The 19,497-nt window shown below is 48.1% G+C and overlaps 1 protein-coding gene across 6 annotated transcripts in view; it reads left to right on the plus strand.

Annotated features, from left to right (window-relative positions):
* The window catches only part of ANKS6 (ankyrin repeat and sterile alpha motif domain containing 6), a 51,316-nt gene that overhangs the window by 9,935 nt on the left and 21,884 nt on the right, over positions 1-19,497 (plus strand). For all 6 annotated transcript variants that reach the window (XM_069576083.1, XM_069576081.1, XM_069576082.1 and 3 more), the window contains exons 3-11: positions 1,884-1,928; positions 2,614-2,818; positions 3,580-3,686; positions 5,324-5,472; positions 6,774-6,972; positions 7,777-7,826; positions 10,713-10,916; positions 11,929-12,082; positions 14,646-14,815. In XM_069576083.1, coding sequence (XP_069432184.1) covers positions 1,884-1,928; positions 2,614-2,818; positions 3,580-3,686; positions 5,324-5,472; positions 6,774-6,972; positions 7,777-7,826; positions 10,713-10,916; positions 11,929-12,082; positions 14,646-14,815 — 1,283 coding nt within the window. The remainder of the gene's footprint in view (positions 1-1,883; positions 1,929-2,613; positions 2,819-3,579; positions 3,687-5,323; positions 5,473-6,773; positions 6,973-7,776; positions 7,827-10,712; positions 10,917-11,928; positions 12,083-14,645; positions 14,816-19,497) is intronic.

The following is a 19,497-nucleotide window of genomic DNA, read 5'->3' on the forward strand; positions in this document are numbered from 1 at the left end:
GTGCCAGATTATTAAACAAATAGTATTTGGCCCCAGCTCTTTTTGTGAGGTGCTAGGAAACCCACCCCCTGCCCTCATCAGGGCCTTGGAGACTCTCAGCTCTCTCCCTCACATTAGCTGCAAGACAGGGTACCCTTGAGGCTGTAATCGTCACTGTGACACCCTCCTCACCCCCACTGTGGTCATTCCCTGGGCTGTGGAGGGGTCCCTGGAGTTGCTCTGATATTGATGCAATAATTGGAGCCCAGAGTGAGGAAGGGACCAGCCCAGGGTCAGTGGGCATCGAGCATAGCTGCTCCAGCCTCCTGAGGTCAGGCTAGACTGTCAGTGATTCGTTTGTACCAGATGGTTGCCTAGCAACAAACACTAGGCCCAGTTGACACATTCTTTTCTGTCGAAGAGTCTTGGCATGAAGGAGGCTGTGGGCTATAGCAAATTAGGCTCTTAAACACTTAAAAGGAATGAGACATATTTTTTAAAATGAAGTTTCATAATAATTTTTTTATAGTATCTCAAAGGCAGAATTAGGCACTTGGTTCCATGGCCCTGTCTATAGTTTCCTATAAGTGCCCTGGAGTTAACTAGTACCCTTTCTGGGGTGGGTGCTGGTCACTAGGAAAGATAACAAAAATTGTTGCTTGTGTGGTGGTGGTGATTTAGTCGCTAAGTCATGTCTGATTCTTGTAGTCCCGTGGACTGTAGCCTGTCAGGCTCCTCTGTCCATGGGATTCTCCAGGCAAGAATATTGGAGTGGGTTGCCATTTCCTTCTCCAGGGGATCTTCCCGACCCAGGCATCAAACCTGGGTCTCCTGCATTGCAGGCAGATGATTTACCAACTGAGCTATGAGGGAAGCTGTTTGTATAGAGCTTAAAAATTTCTGGAGCGTTTTCCCATCTATATTATCCACCCCTGCAACCACCACCTGCTCTCCATGTTGTCTGCATTATCAGTGATGAGGAGACACATCTCTGGAAATAGGTGGATCCGGATATCCTGGCTCCAGACTCCTTGTGCCACTCTGCACCTTCTTCCAGCTGCTGGCAGAGGCTGATCGAGACCAGGGATGTGGTCCAGAGTCCCAGGTTTTCTCCTGCAGCTGCTCTATTGTCTGGTATTAGTCAAAGGAAGTCCTGCATTCACTCTTAACAAGCGAAAAGACTAGTCGTGAGGGTGGCTACTTTCTGAACAGGAGGGAGCAGGTTACCCACTAGCTCTAGCTTCAAGGAGGGTGATGTAGAACAGATAAGTAAGGGGCTGGCATTGGGTGGGTGCAGCGAGGCCCAGCATGAAGACATCAGAAGGAAGCATCTGCAGGTCTGGGTCATGGGTGGCCTTCAGAATCACTCAGATGGCTGCTTATTTGGGAAAGAAAGCAAATATTAGCATTGGCAACCATGACCTCCTCTGGGTTTAGCTGCCCAGTGTCTTAGGTATTAGAATGAAAACCTGCTCTGGAATTACTTCATGGTTGTACATTTACTTTTTAGAATAAAAAAATCATTGTTTCTTCTTAAAATCTTCATAGGAATACAGATTTTTCCAAGACTATACTTTTCCATTATATCTGAGAAAGGACATTCCAAAATTTGGAATGCCTAAAAAAGACTGCTTTATGAGTTGCGGGATCCGGAAATGGTCTGCTCATTCATGTTTTCCTGGCCAGATGACCTCCCACAGTCTGTCTCTGAAGCGTTTTCAGACAGTCTGATGATAACCCTTCCAGAAGGGCTGCTGGAGTTAGTCCATTACCTAGGTCTCTGATTAGATTGCTTGTGAAAAGTAAATCATTTTTAAAAGTAGGCTGGGTCGTTACACCCTTGTAACTTTTCTGTTATTTTGCACTTTTCCGTGGTTAACTTTTAAAAATCTTTGTTTACCCAGATGAGGAGAAAAGGCGACCTGATATTTTCCATGCATTAAAAATGGGTAAGCACTTTAGAAAATCTTTGGATATTTAAGAATATAGTACTGTTTCTCCCAAACTAATATTGATAGTCCTTTTCAAGGCCACCCAGAGTATTTGGGAAAGAAACAGGTGTTTTGTTGTTTCCTGACTCTGGTTTCACCCAGGGAGGTTCAGACCCTGGAGGCTGGTAGTTATGGTGCTTTGCATACAACTTCCAGATTATTTTCTCAGGCCCCCTCTGCCTCTCCTGCTAGACCCTGTGGCTATGTCCTAACTTTTACTTACCTCTGAAATGCCTGGCTGCCCACCTCCCTACTCCACTCTCTTTGTAATGAAGAGCTATTTAGTCTAGTATTGCCTCTCCTGAAACAGACCTCCACCTCCAGGAAGCCCACCCTGATCCTCACCTCTTAGGGAGACCTGGGCTCTCTTTCTGCATGTGCATTGCCCCTCATCATCACTCTTCTTTTAAGACAGCAATAACACGTCTCTCTTTCAGTAAAGCTATTTGCGTGCTCGCCTCCATCCCTCATAGACTGAAGGATTGGAGAATGGGGGCTACCTCTGACTCATCTTTGTAGCCCCTGCGAGGCGCAGCCATCCAGTACAGAGGCCAGCTCAGCACATTTGTTCTGGGAAGCCACTGGGTAAATCATCCTGCAGTGCCAGGCCCGTGGATCACCAGGACTTCTGCTTCTTTGGCAGGAAACTTCCAGCTGGTCAAAGAGATTGCTGATGAAGACCCCAACCACGTGAACCTGGTTAACGGGGATGGGGCCACCCCACTGATGCTGGCAGCTGTCATGGGACAGCTGCCTCTGGTGCAGCTGCTGGTGGAGAGGCATGCCGACGTGGACAAGCAGGACAGTGCCCACGGCTGGACAGCCCTCATGCAGGCTACCTACCACGGGTCAGCACCAGCCCCACCCCCTCAGCAGGGAGCCTAAGAGGATGCCCCGGGCTGAAATAGGGTGCCTAATGGGTTGCTGGTCCTGAGACGCTACAGATAAGCGCCCCACACATTGTGAAGATGCTGAGACACTCAAAACGATGCAGGCTTGGTCTGTCCTGTGTTCCTACCCTTTGTGTCCAGATTTCCTATTGCCTCGGCAGTGTTACCTGGTGCTTCCGCATCCCGTCTCGTCCAGTCACCCCTCTCCCTTCCTGGACGCCTCCTCCTTGGGGCAGGCTGACCAAGGGGCAGGGATCTGCATATAGCCTTGCACCTGCTCGGTGGTGATCTGATTCCAAATTAGGGGCTCCGTCCTTGCCCCGCTTCAGGTGATGAGAGCACTCTCCTGTGTCCTCTGAAAGTGGCTTTCTTCCTCATTTGATCCTCTGACTTCCACATCAAAGACTCTGGCCTGCCGGAGGACTTCAGTCAGGTCCCAGTGAGGGGCAGAAGGGGTGGGGTCTGTGTGTGGTCCTGGGAGCCAGTGGTTTTGGGGCAGAGCCTTGTGTTTTCATTTTATTCGTGGAAGGAGCACTCAGGCTTTGATTTCTGTCGTGACTGCCCGCAGGGCAGGGAACAAGGGCTGGGGGACAGCTTTCTGAGCCCTCTTTCACGTGCACAGATGCTGCTGGAGTTAAGGCACCGCTCTTGTTGCCCAGGAGCAAGGCCACACTTTCCCTTTCAGCTGGTCTCACTCTGGCTTTTTGTTTCTTCCACAGGAACAAAGAGATTGTCAAATATCTGCTAAACCAAGGAGCTGATGTTACTCTTCGTGCGAAAAATGGGTACACAGCCTTTGACCTAGTGATGCTGCTGAGCGATCCTGGTGGGTTGTTTTAGGAAAAGCGTTTTAAACTTGCTGGGTTTTCTGACTGGGAATCCAGATCATCCCCTATGTGTAAGCACTTGTTTATTTAAGGCGGAAGCCACTCTCAAGCCCCCAGAGCTCCCCACACACCCTCAGGCAAGTCTTCACTTCTCCCAGGTGAAGGCCATTGGGGAGAATGGGCGCAGCTGGGACCAGCTAGTCCCTGAGGCCTCTTCTGGCTCCAGCCTTCCAGGAGTCTCCAGGCAGGAAGGCCTTGGCCATCCACACAAATCCTGGAATGGTATCTGTGCCTCTCAGCTAGTAACTGAGTGACTCAGGAGGAAACAGGCCCCTGTGGACAAGGAGAATAGACAAAGCAGTGACCGCCTTGGCTTACTGTGTAGGTGGAAGCTCCAGGTCAAGGGTCTTGTCAACATTATTAACCCCTAGCTAGCACCTGCTAGGACCTCAGACCCTCTGCTACTTTGACAGGCCTTCCTCTGGAACCTGTGACTTTCCATTAGCTAACTCAAGGGGTAAGGGGTCTCTCTACCTGTCATCTCTCTTGGGACCCCCAAGTTTTAGCCCAGAGAGGGAGAAGCTGGGAGGCTTTTCTGACCCACAGCCTCTGAGTCCTGAGCTGGATCCTACCCTGCTGACTTGGGGAGGGGAGGATTCTGCCGCTGCCTCTCTCAGTATGGGGGCAGCAGGCCAAGTGTCCTTCCTCACCACCAGCACAGCCACCCCCTCACCCTCCCCTCCTGTGGGACCCCCTTGTCACAGATACGTGCTGGTTCCATCTTATCCTCGCAGAGAGGATGTGCCCAGGAGTAACTGACCCTGGCTGGAGAGGTGGGGCCCTCCACCCAGGTCCCATGGCCTCACTCCTTGCATGCAGTGTGGTCTCACTCCTTGCGTGCAGTCTCAGGGACCCTGGGCTGCATTGCACACAGGCTTTTCTCCAACAGCTTTATCTCTTCCACTGTGTCTCTTCCTTCCCCCCATTGATCCTCCCTGCCTTTCCCAATAGAACAACCTATCCCAGTGGATTTTTTTTCCTAGTGGGTTTTCAAATGAAGTTTTTGCCTGAAATTTTCAAAGAGACACATGCTGGAGAGAAAAAAAAAAGCAACAGTCAAGAGAAAAGCATATTCATAGTTCGTAGTATTTTCTTCTCCATCCTGCTTGTTGCTTTTTTAATAGCCTAGTTGAGTTAATAATAACTAATACTACTTAATCTTTCTTAAGCACTTACCATATGTTAGGAATTCCCTCAGATCCTTCAGACACCTTTTATGTGGTGGGTACTGTCACCCCTTCATTGACCTGCAGTTACACAGCCTGGGAAGAACAGGGGCAGAATTCCAACTTCAGTCATCTGGCTGTAGCGCCTCTACTTTTTAAACACTCCACCCCTCTGTCCTCCTGGTAGGACAGGGCATCTGGTTTTCATTTCCGCTTAAGTGGGTTAAACCCTGCTGCCATGTTTGCTCCTTCTGAAGAGCCAGTGGAGAGGCAGGGGCACCTTGATCCTGGAGTAACACAGGTGCTACGGGACTGAGTTCTCAGGCTGCTGGGGGGGTCATCTGGAGACCCCTCCCCCCATGGCCCCACAGACATATTTGCAGGTAAAAGGCTGCCTTTTGTGTCCATAGACACGGAACTTGTTCGACTGCTGGCATCTGTCTGCATGCAGGTGAATAAAGACAAAGGCCGGCCCAGCCACCCGCCACCGCTGCCCCACTCGAAGGTCCGACAGCCCTGGAGTGTCCCGGTGCTGCCTGATGACAAAGGCGGGCTCAAGGTTTGCCTTTTCCTGTCTTAAAGAGCATCAGAGAGCCGCACCCGAGCAGGCGAAGCAGGAAGATGCTTGCCACTTCCTTATTACCCGGAGCTGCTTTAGGACAGGGTAGCAAGTAGGGTTAACAGTACGGGCAGGAAGTAAGCTGGAGGTGAGCAATGAGGAACGGCGGTGACCAGGGAAAACAGATGATCGTAACCACTTAGTGGCAGTAGTGGCTCCTTGCAAGTGTGTGGGTCCATGTTACTACATCTTCCCATCGTTTTCAGGAGAAACTAAAAACCCAGATTTTGATGCAGAGCCGCAGTTTATAAATGTAGAGAATGGTTAACATTTTTTGCATGATGTAGTGCTGAGCCGGCTAGCCTCAAACACCTCTCCTCCCTGGCCATCTGTCTGTGGCCTGTGCTTCAGTGTGGACAGTATTTGCTGACTGCACATTCTAGGGCCTCTCTGTGGTCCACAGGCCCCCATCAGCTGCTACTGGAAGCCCCAGAACCAAGCTCCAGCTGCTTATTTCTAAACTGCAAGTTGAATGTTTCTCTTTGAATGTTTTATCCTCCCAGCCCCGCTCTGCTTGTTGAAAATCAAAATTATTTTTTCCCTTTTCCTGGCTGGGATTCCAACACTTCCTCAGATCTGCAGACTTGGCATTCTTCTCATGTCTGTTGCTCACCCAAGGCCCTGGATCCTTCCTCTCAGTGTTGTTTGCATAGATTTCGTTGTGCTTGCCTCACTGCCATCTCTGTAGACCAGGGCCTCGCAGCCTCCCTTTGGTGCCATGCCAGTAACCTCTGAGCTCTCGTGGGGTTGTGTAGATGCCCTGGGGGTGGCACCTGTCCTCTCTCTAGGTGAAGAGGCATCAGCTACAGGAGCAGATGGCCCAGGCCTTGGGGTGGACAACCTGATAGCTCTCACATTGTTACTGGAATAGGGGGAAGGAGGTTATGCAGTTTGAGATGTTAAGGTGTTTGGTGTTGCCTCTGTGTCCATCTGTCCATCCCTGTTGGACTCTAAGACGTCCAGCAAGTTGACATCGCTGGGTCTCTGTGTCTCAGACTGTGCAATGCGGAGACTGATGCAGAGCGTTAGCAAGTTGGGTTCCCTGCCACCTCCAGACTATTGGAAAGGCCCCCTGCAGGCTGGGTCAGGAAGGATTTAGAGAGAACTAAGGGTACTGTGGTCGATGGGTAATGCCTGCAGTGGGCCCAGGAGAGGGGAGGGGGAGCACGTGTGGAGTGTGGTTGCTCTCCCTGGGCTCCGTGTGGTTGGGGCTTGACCTCTGCTCTGCATTCCCTTGGCAGTCCTGGTGGAACCGAATGTCCAATCGGTTCCGGAAGCTTAAGCTGATGCAGACACTGCCACGTGGGCTGTCCAGCAACCAGCCATTGCCTTTCTGTGATGAGCCAGAGCCAGCACTGGACTCCACAATGAGGGCGGCACCCCTGGACAAGACCAGCCGCTCTGGGCTCCCCGATGTGGCCCCCGTGACCAAAGACAATGGTGAGGAAAAGTTGCATGTATGGTAGGACTTCCAGAAGGGCCAAAGCCTGAACCTCGCTGCCCTCTTCCTCTGCCCTTCATCCCCGCTCCTGGGCTGATTGATGGCAGAGAGAAGAGGATGTTGGGGTGTGACACTGGCGCAGAATGGCCGGTTTGGTGGAGGCTTAAGGGACAGAAGTTCATCTAAGGGACTGACTGCTAAGGGTAGAATGGGGAGGCTGGCAGCAAGTCCCAGCTTCCTGTCCTGCATGCGCTGTTGAGAAACCTTTGGCCAGTCACTGTCTCGCCCTTGCCTTCGATAGGCGGTTTTCCTGCTTGCCAAGTGTGATTGGTCTGCACCCACCAGCAGTGTTCTGAAGTGGAGTGAGTTACTGGGGTTGGAGTGGGGATAGTGAGCGCCCCACCACTGGAAATATTCAACAGCTTGGATGACTTTGCCAGGGCACTGAAGAAGAGTCCCACACTGGAAAACTGATTAGGTCAGATCCGTTCTAACAGTCCGACTCTCCGCACCCAGACTAGTTCCTTGGGTACCGTTGTTTGAGACAGACTATTGAGCTCGACATACCACTGTCTGACCCAGCATGACAATGGTTTATAGAAAAGTTGCAGACACACTCTAAGATAGCTTTTAAATGCTTCGCTTCTCTTCAAATATTGAATACCAATTATTACTAAATATTTAATCACTCAAGAGAGTTGGTTTTCCAGGATGAAGGCTGACCTGGTCACCTGTCCTCATGCTGTGAATTCGTGGTGGTTGGGGGAGGGGGTCATTTCAGGAAACTTCCATTTGTTTCTCAGGTACTGGGAGCACAAGAGGAGAAAAGGAAGATGTGTTATTGACAACCATGGTGAGTGTGGGGCTTTTCTGAAAGCATTTCAGGTCTCTTCCAATCGTTAGTGGATTGGCTTATAAGGAGGGATGTGGGCACATTTGTCTTTCTTTGTGGTGGTTACAGATGGGGTCGATGTCAAAATGTGTAGCAATGGGTATATCTCTGGCACCAAGGAATCAGAATAGGTGCCAGTCCTAAATTCTGGGTAAGGCTGTGCTGGTGCTTAGCAGCCAGGGCTAAGCCCTGCTCGTGTTATCAGGGAGGCAGCACTGAGTACAGGGGCCGTGTTGGTGTAGGGACTGATGGTGACATTGGACTCACCATTTTGGTTATGGAGAGCCAAGGAGAGAGGAGTCAAAGAAGAGAGCATGTTTCCAGCTTGAGAGAGGCCTCAGTGTCTCCATCTGTAAATTAGAGATGTATCAGCTTTAGGTTCAGCTGTGAGTAACAAAATCCCCGAATGATTGGCATAAATTTGACAGGATATTTCTCTCAAGTAAGTGAAGTTCAAGACTGGTTCACTGACCCATAGAATTAGAGACTTAGGTTCCTTTTACCTGTTGGTCTCCCTGGCATGGCTTCTACTACCAAGGTTACCTCTTGGTCTAAGATGGCTGCCAGAGCTCCATCCATTACTGCTTCATTCCAGCTGACAGCAAAGATGACTGGAGAAGAGGTGACCATGGGCACAGGCCAGGAGTCTGTAAAGAAGTTTCCTGGAAATTCACACATCACTTTTTGCTGACATTAAATGGGCCAGAATTTAGTCACATGGCCCATTCACACTGCGTAAAAGTCTTTGTTCCAAGTTGGTCATGTGCTCCTCTATCAGGCATGTCTGTGAAGGAGATATGGAGGATGGATATCAGGCAATAGCTAGCTAGCCTTCTCTTACGTAGGAGATGCTGTTCCGCATGGTTGTGGTTTTTAGGTATCATCTCCAGGAAGATCTTAACATAACATCTGACCCAGGGTGAACTATTATTTATCTGCTGTGTGACCTTGGATGTGTTACCTCACTTCTCTGGGTTTCATTTCTCTTCTCTGAAAGGAGAGTCTCCTGGTTGGAGTCAAGTCCCTTTAACTGTGAGGCCCTAATCTGGAGGCTGGCCAGGAGAGGGCAGTGTTGGAGAGAAGAAGGGAGCAGAGGTGCCCCCAAAGAACTAAGCTGCCCCAGGATCTTTGGGGCCCTGATGGAGTCTGTCTGCTCTGCCCTGCTGTGAGATAGGTATTGGTGTCTGCACACTGACCCTGGGGCATACAACATTTGATAATGTTAGTGAATAGCAATAATTGCTTTCAGTATGTAGACAGAAATGCTCTTATTGAATTTTTGGAAGATGCAGTAAAGTATAAAGAAAAAATCGCCCTTGGTCACACATCCAGATATAAGCATGATTGACATTTTGTGGCATATATCATTTGAGTATTTTTCCTAATCATTTTTTTGTATCTATGAATATGATATCATGCTATATATAATAAACAAATACTTAGCACAGCACTAAATATAATGCTTATTAAGTATTGGCTACAGTTTACATATATTCACTCACTTATATCCCAAAAAACCATGCCAGGTCAGGCACTTCTGTTGTTGTTCAGTTGCTAAGTCATGTCCGACTCTGTGACCCCATGGACTGCGACACGCCAGACCTCCCTATTCTTCACTATCTCCCGGAGTTTGCCCGAGTTCATGTCCATTGAGTCAGTGATGCACTGTTATCTTCCCCCACTGTGTTGAACCTGTTGTTTTAACAGTTTGTCATGAATCTTTTCTGTGTCAGAAACGCTCTTTGGCCTCATCACATCCAATGACTAAATGATGTAACATTCCATCATCTCTTTATCCAAGACTGATCTGCTGGACTTTGGGGTTCCTAGTTTTTGTTTTCACAGCTCTGATGAATTATCCTTATGCCGATGAGGTTGTTGAGGTCCAGAGGGGTCGGCCCTTATTCACAGACTCTCAGAAAAGCAGGACAGTGCCTGGGTGAGAACCCAGGAGGCTCCCCACTTCCCATCTTGTTGCTCTCCTGTCCCACCTCCTTTTGCCCTGTAGAGGGCGGCGGTGTGCCCACCTGCCCCGTGGCAGATGGAGGATGGCCAGGGTGCTCTGCTGAGTAGGCGTTTGCAGCCATCCTCGCGGAGATGCCCGCCTGCCCGGCTCCCGAGGCGGGTTTAGCTGTGGGATGCCCTTCCCTGCAAAGCACCATCTGGCACCAAGTTCAGTGTCTTTTCTTAATTAAAGTTACTGTGGACCGTGTGAAAGCTTTTCCTTGACGATCCACCAGTCATCATGGTGTGGATTTTATACTGACCCCAAATCGCATTTTCAAAATTTAAAATAAAATTGCAGTTAAAAATGTCAGCAGTGGGAGGTGTGGCTAGAGCAGGAAGGAGGTGGTGGGATGGGGGATGGGAGTGTCTGCTTTGCTTGCAGAGAGCCAGCCTGGGCCTGCCAGTGGCCTCATCCCTGCCTCCTGGAACCCCAGCTCTGGCCACACCAGCCTCCTTGCAGTTCTGCACACTGGTCTTGCTCCTCTTGTCTCCAGTCCTTCCTGCATTCCATTCCCTTGGTCTGCAGGGCCCTCTCCCAGCACAGCACACCCAGCACTTACAGGCTCCCCCGTGGCTCCCTGCAGCCCCTCCCCCTGTGCTAGTCTTGTTGCTGTGCACAGACCGGAGAGAACCTGAGGGGGTGGAGCAGAGCAGACGAGGGTATCCCTTGCTTGCTGGGAGGAGAGCTGAGGACATCACGTGGGTTTCTGGCTTGGCTGTGGTGGGGGATGGGGTTTGGGGGTGCTGCCATTCTCTGAGAAGCAGGAGAGACCTGGAGTTTTCCTCCCAGAGCTAGGAGCCCTCCTGGGACTTGCCTAACCCACAGCCTGTCTTTTTCAGCTTCGAAATGGAGCCCCCTTCACCAGACTCCCGAGCGACAAGCTGAAGGCAGTCATCCCCCCTTTCTTGCCCCCTTCCAGCTTTGAGCTGTGGAGCTCGGATCGGTCCCGGACATGTCATGACGGGAAGGCAGACCCCATGAAGACTGTGCTGCCTCAGAGAGCCGGCAGAGGCCACCCCGCAGGTGGAGGGAGCACGGACAGTGTAAGTTGTCCAGTTCACACACTTTGACGTTTCATCTACCACTCTCTGATTTCATGATGGGTTGTAGGCAGAGGGACCTCAGATCCCTTCTGATCTAGGGGGGCTGTAGCTTTTTATTTTCTTTTAAGTGAGTAATACTCCTTTGTCTAATGAAACCCTACAAGTGAATTAAATATGTAAGCAGATTAGAGTGAACGAAAGTGGAAGCCCCTCTCCCTGGAATCCTGGAGCTCTGAGGAACACAGGTTGAAGACCTGATCTAACCCAACATAGCCTTTAATAGATGAAGAAACAGCCTAGAGAATGGAGGTAGTTGCTGAAGGTCACCGAGCCAAGTGGGGTTGAGGATGCTGGGACCAAAAATCAGGTTCTCGGCTCTAATCAGGCTCCACACTACATTATTGCACAAGTTCAGGACCAGACTCAAACACTGGAGACCGCTCTGTGTGCTCCTAGAGTTTTCTTGCAACCAGAGTGTGACTTCTGTCCTTCTGACCTGGTGGCCCTCAGTGTGTTGCTGTGACGCAGTGAGGCGGTCCCTCTCAATGTGGGATCTGATACCCACACGAGCAGACTAGACGGTGGAGGTTCAGGGAGGCTGCTGCTTTGTGTTGAGTGACTGGAGCCGCTCAGAGCCCCCGTCTCTGTCTGACCCCCTGGTGCTTGCTGCTGCCTTCCTGGACTGTTGTAATGCCAAATCACTAGTTGGAGACCAAGGCCTTGGTGCCTGGAAGTGTTTAAAATGGACGGAGTGGGTTTATGTTAGTCCACCACATGGGAGGAGGTGGGTGACCTGTGGGAAGTGGTGTCACAGGTGCTTAACCTGAGCTAATGGTCGGTCAAGTTGTCAGCAGGTAGATGTGCACTCCCATCCCTTGGGGGCCTCCTAGCAGGCTGAGCAAGGATCGGCTAGGATGGGCCAGCTGAACTCCAGGGCCCTCCCCGTCGTGACCTGTGTGTCAGATGGAATGAATAGCACACTCTAACTGCCATATCCGCCTTATTCTTGCAGACTCTTGTCAGGCCAGTTAAATTTCCATCTCTCTCCAGAAGCCCAGCCTCCCCCGCCAATTCTGGAAACTTCAACCACTCACCTCATTCGTCTGGTGGCTCCAGTGGGGGAGGAGGCATGAGCAGGCATGGTGGGGAGCTGCATAACCGCTCAGGTGGGTACCCAGGCAGCCCACTCCAGGAAGGTAGGAAGATCACTTAGGGTTGGGGGTGTGAACTGCAGACAGTCCTTGAGACCACTGCATGCACACCGTCTTTCTCCTGGATGTGTCTAAAGGATTTTCCAGTGAATTCACAATTCTAAGTTTGTTTTATGCAATTTCTTAGGGCAAGGTGGTGGGGAGTGGTAAGGGAAGAGATAGTCTGTAATGGTCTATTTTGTTAGAAAATTTTGCAAGAAACTAAGAGAAGTGAATAGTGTTTTTGTGGTGTTTAAAATCCCTGAAGGTTAAACCTTAGGTATCTTCTCATCCTGAATGAAGGAACTGAAGCTCAGAGTGGTTGATGGATTTGCCCAGGAGTGCACAGCAAGGAGGTGACAATTAAAACTCAAAGCCGTTTGTCTACCGTTATTTTGGGGTTATGGCACACTTTCCTTCTCTTTAAGTTTACTTATTTTCAGTCATTACATTTATTTACCATATTCTTTCAGAAAATATTACTGGCCACTCATTAGATATAAGCCAAAGTCTAGGTGATAGAGCATGTAGCAATAAAAAATTCAAAGTCAGTTTTGTAGGAAGTTGTATTCTGGTGCAAACAGATAATTTTGAATAGATGTTTAAGTGGGGGCTTTCCAGGTGATGCTAGTGGTAAAGAACCCACCTGCCAGTGCAGAGGATGCAGGAGATGTGTGTTCAGTCCCTGATCCAGGAAGATCCCATGAAGAAAGAAATGGCATCCTGCTCCAGTGTTCTTGCCTGGCAATTTTTTTTTTTTTTTAATCTGAGAATAGTAAATACTGTAAAAAAAGACAAAACAGAATATGGAAAAAGGTAATGAGGCTGGTTACAGGATACTTTCTAGTTTTCTCCTAGGGCATCCAGGATTAACTAAAGCGAGCTTTGCAGGAAGGCACCATGCTTTATGCCATTACATAGGAATGTAATGCATGCTTCTTGTGGGAAAGCTTGAAAACCAGCTAAAGCAAAAGGCAAAAAAAGTATAATCTCACCCACTAGGAATCATTGTTAACATTTTGATGTATATCTTGCAAGGTACATTTCGCTTCTTTATGAAAGAAGAATACGTTTTTGAGCACTTCGTATGTTCCAGGCACAGTGCCCTTTACGTGTATTATCTCCTTCAGTCCTCCAACAACCTGCGAGGTATCCTGCCCAGTCTCCAGAAGGGGGAACTGGGGCTCGGGGGAGTTAGATTAATTCAGCCAGTCACACAGCAGCGAAACAGCAGAGCCAGACCCGCTTGCAGGCAGGCTGACTTCTGAGTATACTCTGCTTTGTAACCTTTTCCCTCTTTGTGCCTGTTTCCGTGTTGTAACCACTTTTTTATGCCAATGCACCTGTATCTACAGATTCTTTCATTCTCTAAACTTTTTACTTTATATTGAAGTAGCACTGAAGGAGGGCATGACAGTCCACTCCAGTAATCTTTCCTGGAGAATCCCATGGACAGAAGAGCCTAGTGGGCTACAGTCCATAGGGTTGCAAAGAGTTGGACACGACTGAAGTGACTTAGCACATAGCCAGTTAACAATGTTGTGATATGTTCAGGTGGACAGCCATACACATGCGTATATCCATTCTCTCCCAAACTCCCTTCCCATCCGGGCTGCCACATAACATTGAACAGAGTTCCCTGTGGACAGCATCTTTTAAATAAACAAACAGCCTTCCACTCATGTGAGGTGTCACGGTTTTAATTAACCAGTTCCCTCATGTTGAACACTGAGGCTGTTCCAGATTTTTGCTCCTGTAGATCCCACTCTAAGTAATGGCTTCAGAGCACTGGGCTTACACACTTGCTTAGTGATTTGCTTAATGTAAGTGCCTCTGAATCAAGGGGGCAGGGTCAATGTGTTTGCCTGTTTTTGAAGCTTTCCATTTTGCCTTCCAGAACGGCCCTGTTTATACATGTAAAATATTTCCAGCAGTGCCTGACACCTGGTCAGCGCCCTGTAAATCGTAGTTATCAGTGTTTCCCCTCTGATGCCCTTCCTAGCCCTGGATATTATCATTTTCCCCTTTCCCTTCATCACAATTCAAGGTTGCTGATAGGTCTGGAGAAACAGGGAGGGGGAACGTGGCAATCAGGATTCCATGGAAGCTGAGCCCCTGAGTGCTATGGAGTGAGAAAGCTGTTGACACAACTGTGGGAGCAGCTGGGGATGTGAAGGTTCAGAATGGGGAGCTGGGGAGGGTGTTGGATGGTGCTGGAGGAGCCCCGGTGGGGCAGTGTATGCAGCTGTCAGAGGGCGCTGGGAGGGGCTGCTGTGGTAACCCAGGGCTGGCCTGGTGTCTGGCCTGCTGAAGGCTGACTCAGTTGGCCATGGTGTGGTGGAACGCGAGGACAGACTGGAGCCTTGGTGGCCTGTCCACCTGCCAGTTGTCATACGTGGTCCTGTGGTCAGCCCTGACCCAGAGCCGGGGGATGGTCTGGGCAATGTGGTTTCGGCTCAGCTGGGTCAGCCCCTGACATCCACTGCCCACGCTGCAGTGCTTTGGACCTTGGCAGTCATTCCTATTCCTCTTTCCTCAGGTGGCAGCATAGACAGTGTCCTGTCCCAGATCGCTGCCCAGAGGAAAAAGGCAGCCGGATTATCTGAGCAGAAGCCCAGCCATCGGTCAAGTCCTGTTGGGCCAGCGCCCAGCTCCAGCCCATCTGAACTCCCGGTCTCCCCGGCAGGCGGCAGTGTTCCTGGTGGCAAGGTGCTTGTTCTGTTTCCGTCTCCTCCTCTGATGCTCGTAGGTCCTGTCCTAGCACCGTTGACACCCTGGGGAGTGTGGGGAAGACCGCTGTCATGGGACAGACCAGACCTTCCATCCAGCTGCCCTTGGGCTTTCCAAGAAGGGTGGTTTCCAAGGTCACACCCCATGCCCTTGGTGGTGTGTGCACTCGTGTTCATCTCCCACCTGATCTCCAAGACACCTCCAGGTGGGACGGCTGCAGAGGTACGGGGTGCTGCTGGGGTGAGCACCAGGTTCACAGCCCTGTGCTGGTCACCCAGTCTCACACAACACATGTTTTTGTTCATTGATTTAGAGCAAAAGGGTTCCTAGTGGTTTCAGGAGCAACTGCCTGGGTTCTAATCTCAGCCTCCCATTTTAGCATTTAGAATGGGGCTGGTACCTGGTACACCTGTGTAAGTGTCGGGTGTTACTGTTGACAGCTGTAGCAGTAATCACCCTCCTACCTTATCCTTCCACCAGCCACATCTTCGGAGTATCTGCTCTGTGCTCACTTCCAGCAGTAAGGATCCAGCAGTGAATGAAGGGGTTGGTGACTGTTCTCTTGGTGTCACTACAGACACAGCAGTGTGTCTCATGGAGAAGGGAGGATGCTATGGGGCATGTGTCCTTGCCAATTCTGGAGGGCACCAGTGACATCTCAAGATCTGAAGGGCAAGGTGAAAGGGTCAAGGGTGGGATGGGGTGAGACTGTCCCAGGGTGAGGTGATGGCACATGCAGGGCTCCAGAGGTGAGTGTGTGGCACAGGAAAGGAGCTATAGGAAGGATGGTGAGCAGGACAGAGCTGAGGACTCCATTAATGAGCCCCAGAGCAGCTACCGGGCTTCGTAGGTGGCCCTAGGGGTAAAGAACCTGCCTGCCAGTGCAGAAGACATAAGAGAAGTGGGTTCGATCCCTGGGAAGATCCCCTGGAGGAGGGCATGACAACCCACTCCAGTTTTCTTGCCTGGAGAATCCCATGGACAGAGGAGTCTGGCGGGCTACAGTCCATCGGGTCGCAAAGAGTCAGACACAGCCGAAGCAACTTAGCATGCAAGCACAGAGTAGTTACCACATTGTTAGCACCTGTGGGGTTTGCAATGGATGAGAAACCCCACATGCCTCAGGGAGTGGAGGTCTTCCAGTGTCTTCAGAATCTGCCCCCTCTACATCCTTAGTCCCTCCACCTGAGTTGACTAATGGAGTAAGCCCCAGAGTGTGGGTCCTAGTCATGAACATGAACTGGCTCCTTTAACAGGTGGTTCCCTGGATTCTCCATAGGGGTGTCATAGCCCATTCCCTCTTCTGAGAGGACCCCAAGTCCAGGCACAACCCCACTTTTCATTTTATTTTCTAGATGTCTTAAGCTTTCCCCCTGGGAAAAGTTAGATCATCTGAAGGCCTCAGCCCTGGACCTTTGCCCAGAAGTGCTTTCAGTGGTTAATATTGTAATGGATGTACGAGAAATAGTCTTTGTTTTCTGTCCAACCATTGTTAGTTATACAGCTTTCTTTGTTATTCAAAGTCCCTTATGCAACTGATCCCGTATAATTAGTTTCTTTACAGTGTAGCTCCAGAAAAAAAAAAAATCTCTGTATATGGTAGCATATTTTCTATTATGTTCAAAATTACTTGTGTGCTAGGATTTATGAAATTAAGTTCCTTTTAGAATTCAGCGATAGGTACAAAATGTCTATGGATACTTCAATATGTTTTATTTCATCCGATAGTAAAAATTCTGTAATTAGCATATTTCTCTTTTTGCCTTTGCTGCTAGGAAACTTGGCTGCTCATTACAGTAAATCTGCTACTCTAGAATTTTGATATAGTTTTCCTCTTCTCTGTTGTCTAAAATTTTCTGTTTCTATTTGGATGGTCTTATTAGATGTGTTATATATTGTTAGCTTCCTTTCATTGGTGTTGGAAATAGGAAGGTATCTAAGTTATAAATTATATTAACCATTGCATCGCCTGGATGCACCTGTCATATTTAAGATATGTACAAGTGTGTTCTGATGAAAGGAAATTGTGTCAGAAGAAGCATTCAGGAAACAGAAAACTGGAGAAATAATCCAGTTCAATGATCACCTGATATTCCTAGCATACGAATATGCTGTAAACTTGGGGAGCTACTTAAAAGCTCAGATTTCTGGACTCCACACAGCTTAGCTAAATGAGACTCTCAGGGTAGGGTCTGAGGAATCTGATTTTCTCTTCCGAGAGTATTGCAGCCAGCCCAGCCCAAGTTCTTAGAAATCACTGCCCTAAATCAAAGGACACAGGAGTGGGCTTTCTGTCAAAGGCTCTAGCAGCAGAATGGAGACATGAAGTGCTTTTCAAAGACTCCCTTAGGAAGAATTAGAAATTAGTATTCAAAATATGAGCCTGATGATTCTGGGTTTTGCACTTTGCTTAAACCAAGCACACTGCAGTGGTAGAATATTTGTAAGGCATGACTTCTGACGTGAAGTGTGCCTTAGCAGATACAGAATGGAGTTGGGGTGGGGCTGGAGTGTGCTTCACTTCCCACATCTCAGAAAGCCCAAAGGCCCCCTGGGAATATCAGCTTTCTGTTCCCACCCAAAAGCACAGTGGTTAAAAACAATGCATTTCTTAGGCTTGCACATCTGTGGCTGGGCAGCCTGGTCTGGACTTAGCTAGGCAGTGCTTCTGGACTGAGGGGAATCTCTTACATGTTTGACTGTTGGCTAGGGTGATCAGAACAATGGGTCCATGTGTGTCCACAACAAGTTTGGACATGTTCTCATGGCAACAGTCAAAGGCATTAGTTGAAAACCAATGAAGTTTAAGCAAGTCATCACACCTACTGCAGGAGACCACACAGTTATGTAGCAAAGAGTATTAGGTACAGGAAGGGTGGAGATGGTGCCACGACATGATTAACCTGCCACATTGGAGATGAAAGGAATAGTTCAAATATTTCAGAGCACCCCAAATCTTATATTTACCTGCCTCCTCCCCAATAATGTTGCCTACAGGCCTGGAGTATTGTGTTTCTTTGCCCTTGACTGAAATTGAATCTGTTTTCTAGGGATATCCCAGTTGTCTCCTGCTTAATCAGAAGCTTTATTTTGGAATGGCTGTCTTTACAGAAAAAGCAGAAGGAAGAATCCATTAATAATATAGACAGCTTATTGACAAAGTTTTTTAAAGTCTAAGAAAGGGACTTCTGTATCCACTCTGGGATGTAATTAGCAAGAAGGAACATTAAAGTCTTAGTAGAAGGAAAGGTGTACCCATTCCTAGGCATGGAAACTATTTATCTTGGTCTCTACTATCCTATATGAGATGTCCAATTTTTAACATAAACTATAAGACATGTAAAAAGGCAAGAAACACCAGACTCTCAACAAACAAGGCAGTCATCAGAATCTGATGTAGATGTGAAACAGGTGTTGGAATTATATAACAGGAATTTTAAAAGAACTACAATTAGTATGCTGAAGGCTCTAGTGGACAATCTGAACAGCATGCAGACTCCTATGAGTAGCAATTTTAGCAGAGAAATGGAAACTATAAGAGCCAAATGGAAATGCTAGAAATAAAAAACACAGAGATGAGGAATGCCTCTGATGGGCTCTTCAGTAGAAAGATTCTTTTCTTGACACAGCCAAGAAAGAAATCAATGAACCTGAAGATAGGGCAATAGAAATTACCCAAACTGAAACATGAAGTAAAAAAAAATCAAAGCAAAAACAAAAGCCGAGCACCCCAAAGTTGTGAGGTAGTAACAAATGCTCTCATACAGGTAATTGGAACCCCTGAAGAGAGAGAGAGAATGGTGGGGCATAAGGAATATATATATTTTTAATGGTCAAGAATTTCTCCCCCAATTAATTACAGGTGCCAAACCACGGGTCCAGGAAGTTCAGAGAACACTGAATAGGATAAATACTGAAAAAGAGCACTTCATTAGCATAATTCACCAGGTTAATAGACTGAAGAATAAAATGCAGAAGAAGCACCTGGCAAAATTCAGACTCCATTCATGATCAGAACTTTCGGCAAACTAAGAGTTGAAAAGAACTTCCTGGGCCTCATTTGAAATACCTGTGCTTAGAACTGTACTTGATGATAAGAGACTGAGTGCTTTTCACCAAAGATCAGGAACGAGGATGTTGCCTCTCTCAACTTTGTACCAAAACCTATCCTATAGCTAGTGTGATAAGGTAAGGAACAGGTTAAAGGCACACAGATTGGAAAGGAAGAAATAAAATTATCTCTAGTTCTAGGTGATATGTTTGTCTACTCAGAAAGTGCAGAAAAGTTACACAAACCCTCCTAGGACTAAAAAGTGAGTTCAGCAGGACCTGAGGATACGAGGTCAATATACACAAGTCAGTTGTATTTTTATACAGTAGCAATGAACAATTAGAATAATTAGGCTTTTAAAATTTGAAACTGAGAGTATTATTTACAGTACATTAGAAATGTATTATATAAAAATTAAATTATATGAAAATGTATTATGAGAGTGAAATCCTTAGGTATAAATCTAATAAAGTATGTGCAGAAGCTATAGGTTGAAAACCACAAGACATTGATAAATAAGCTTCAATAAATGGAGTGATAGAAGGCTCAATATTGTTAGGGTATCGGGTTTTTTTGCAGTTTGATCTATAGATTCAATACAATCCAAATT

This window comes from Ovis canadensis, chromosome 2 (genome assembly GCF_042477335.2).
Source record: "Ovis canadensis isolate MfBH-ARS-UI-01 breed Bighorn chromosome 2, ARS-UI_OviCan_v2, whole genome shotgun sequence".
NCBI classification, from domain to species: Eukaryota; Metazoa; Chordata; class Mammalia; order Artiodactyla; family Bovidae; genus Ovis; species Ovis canadensis.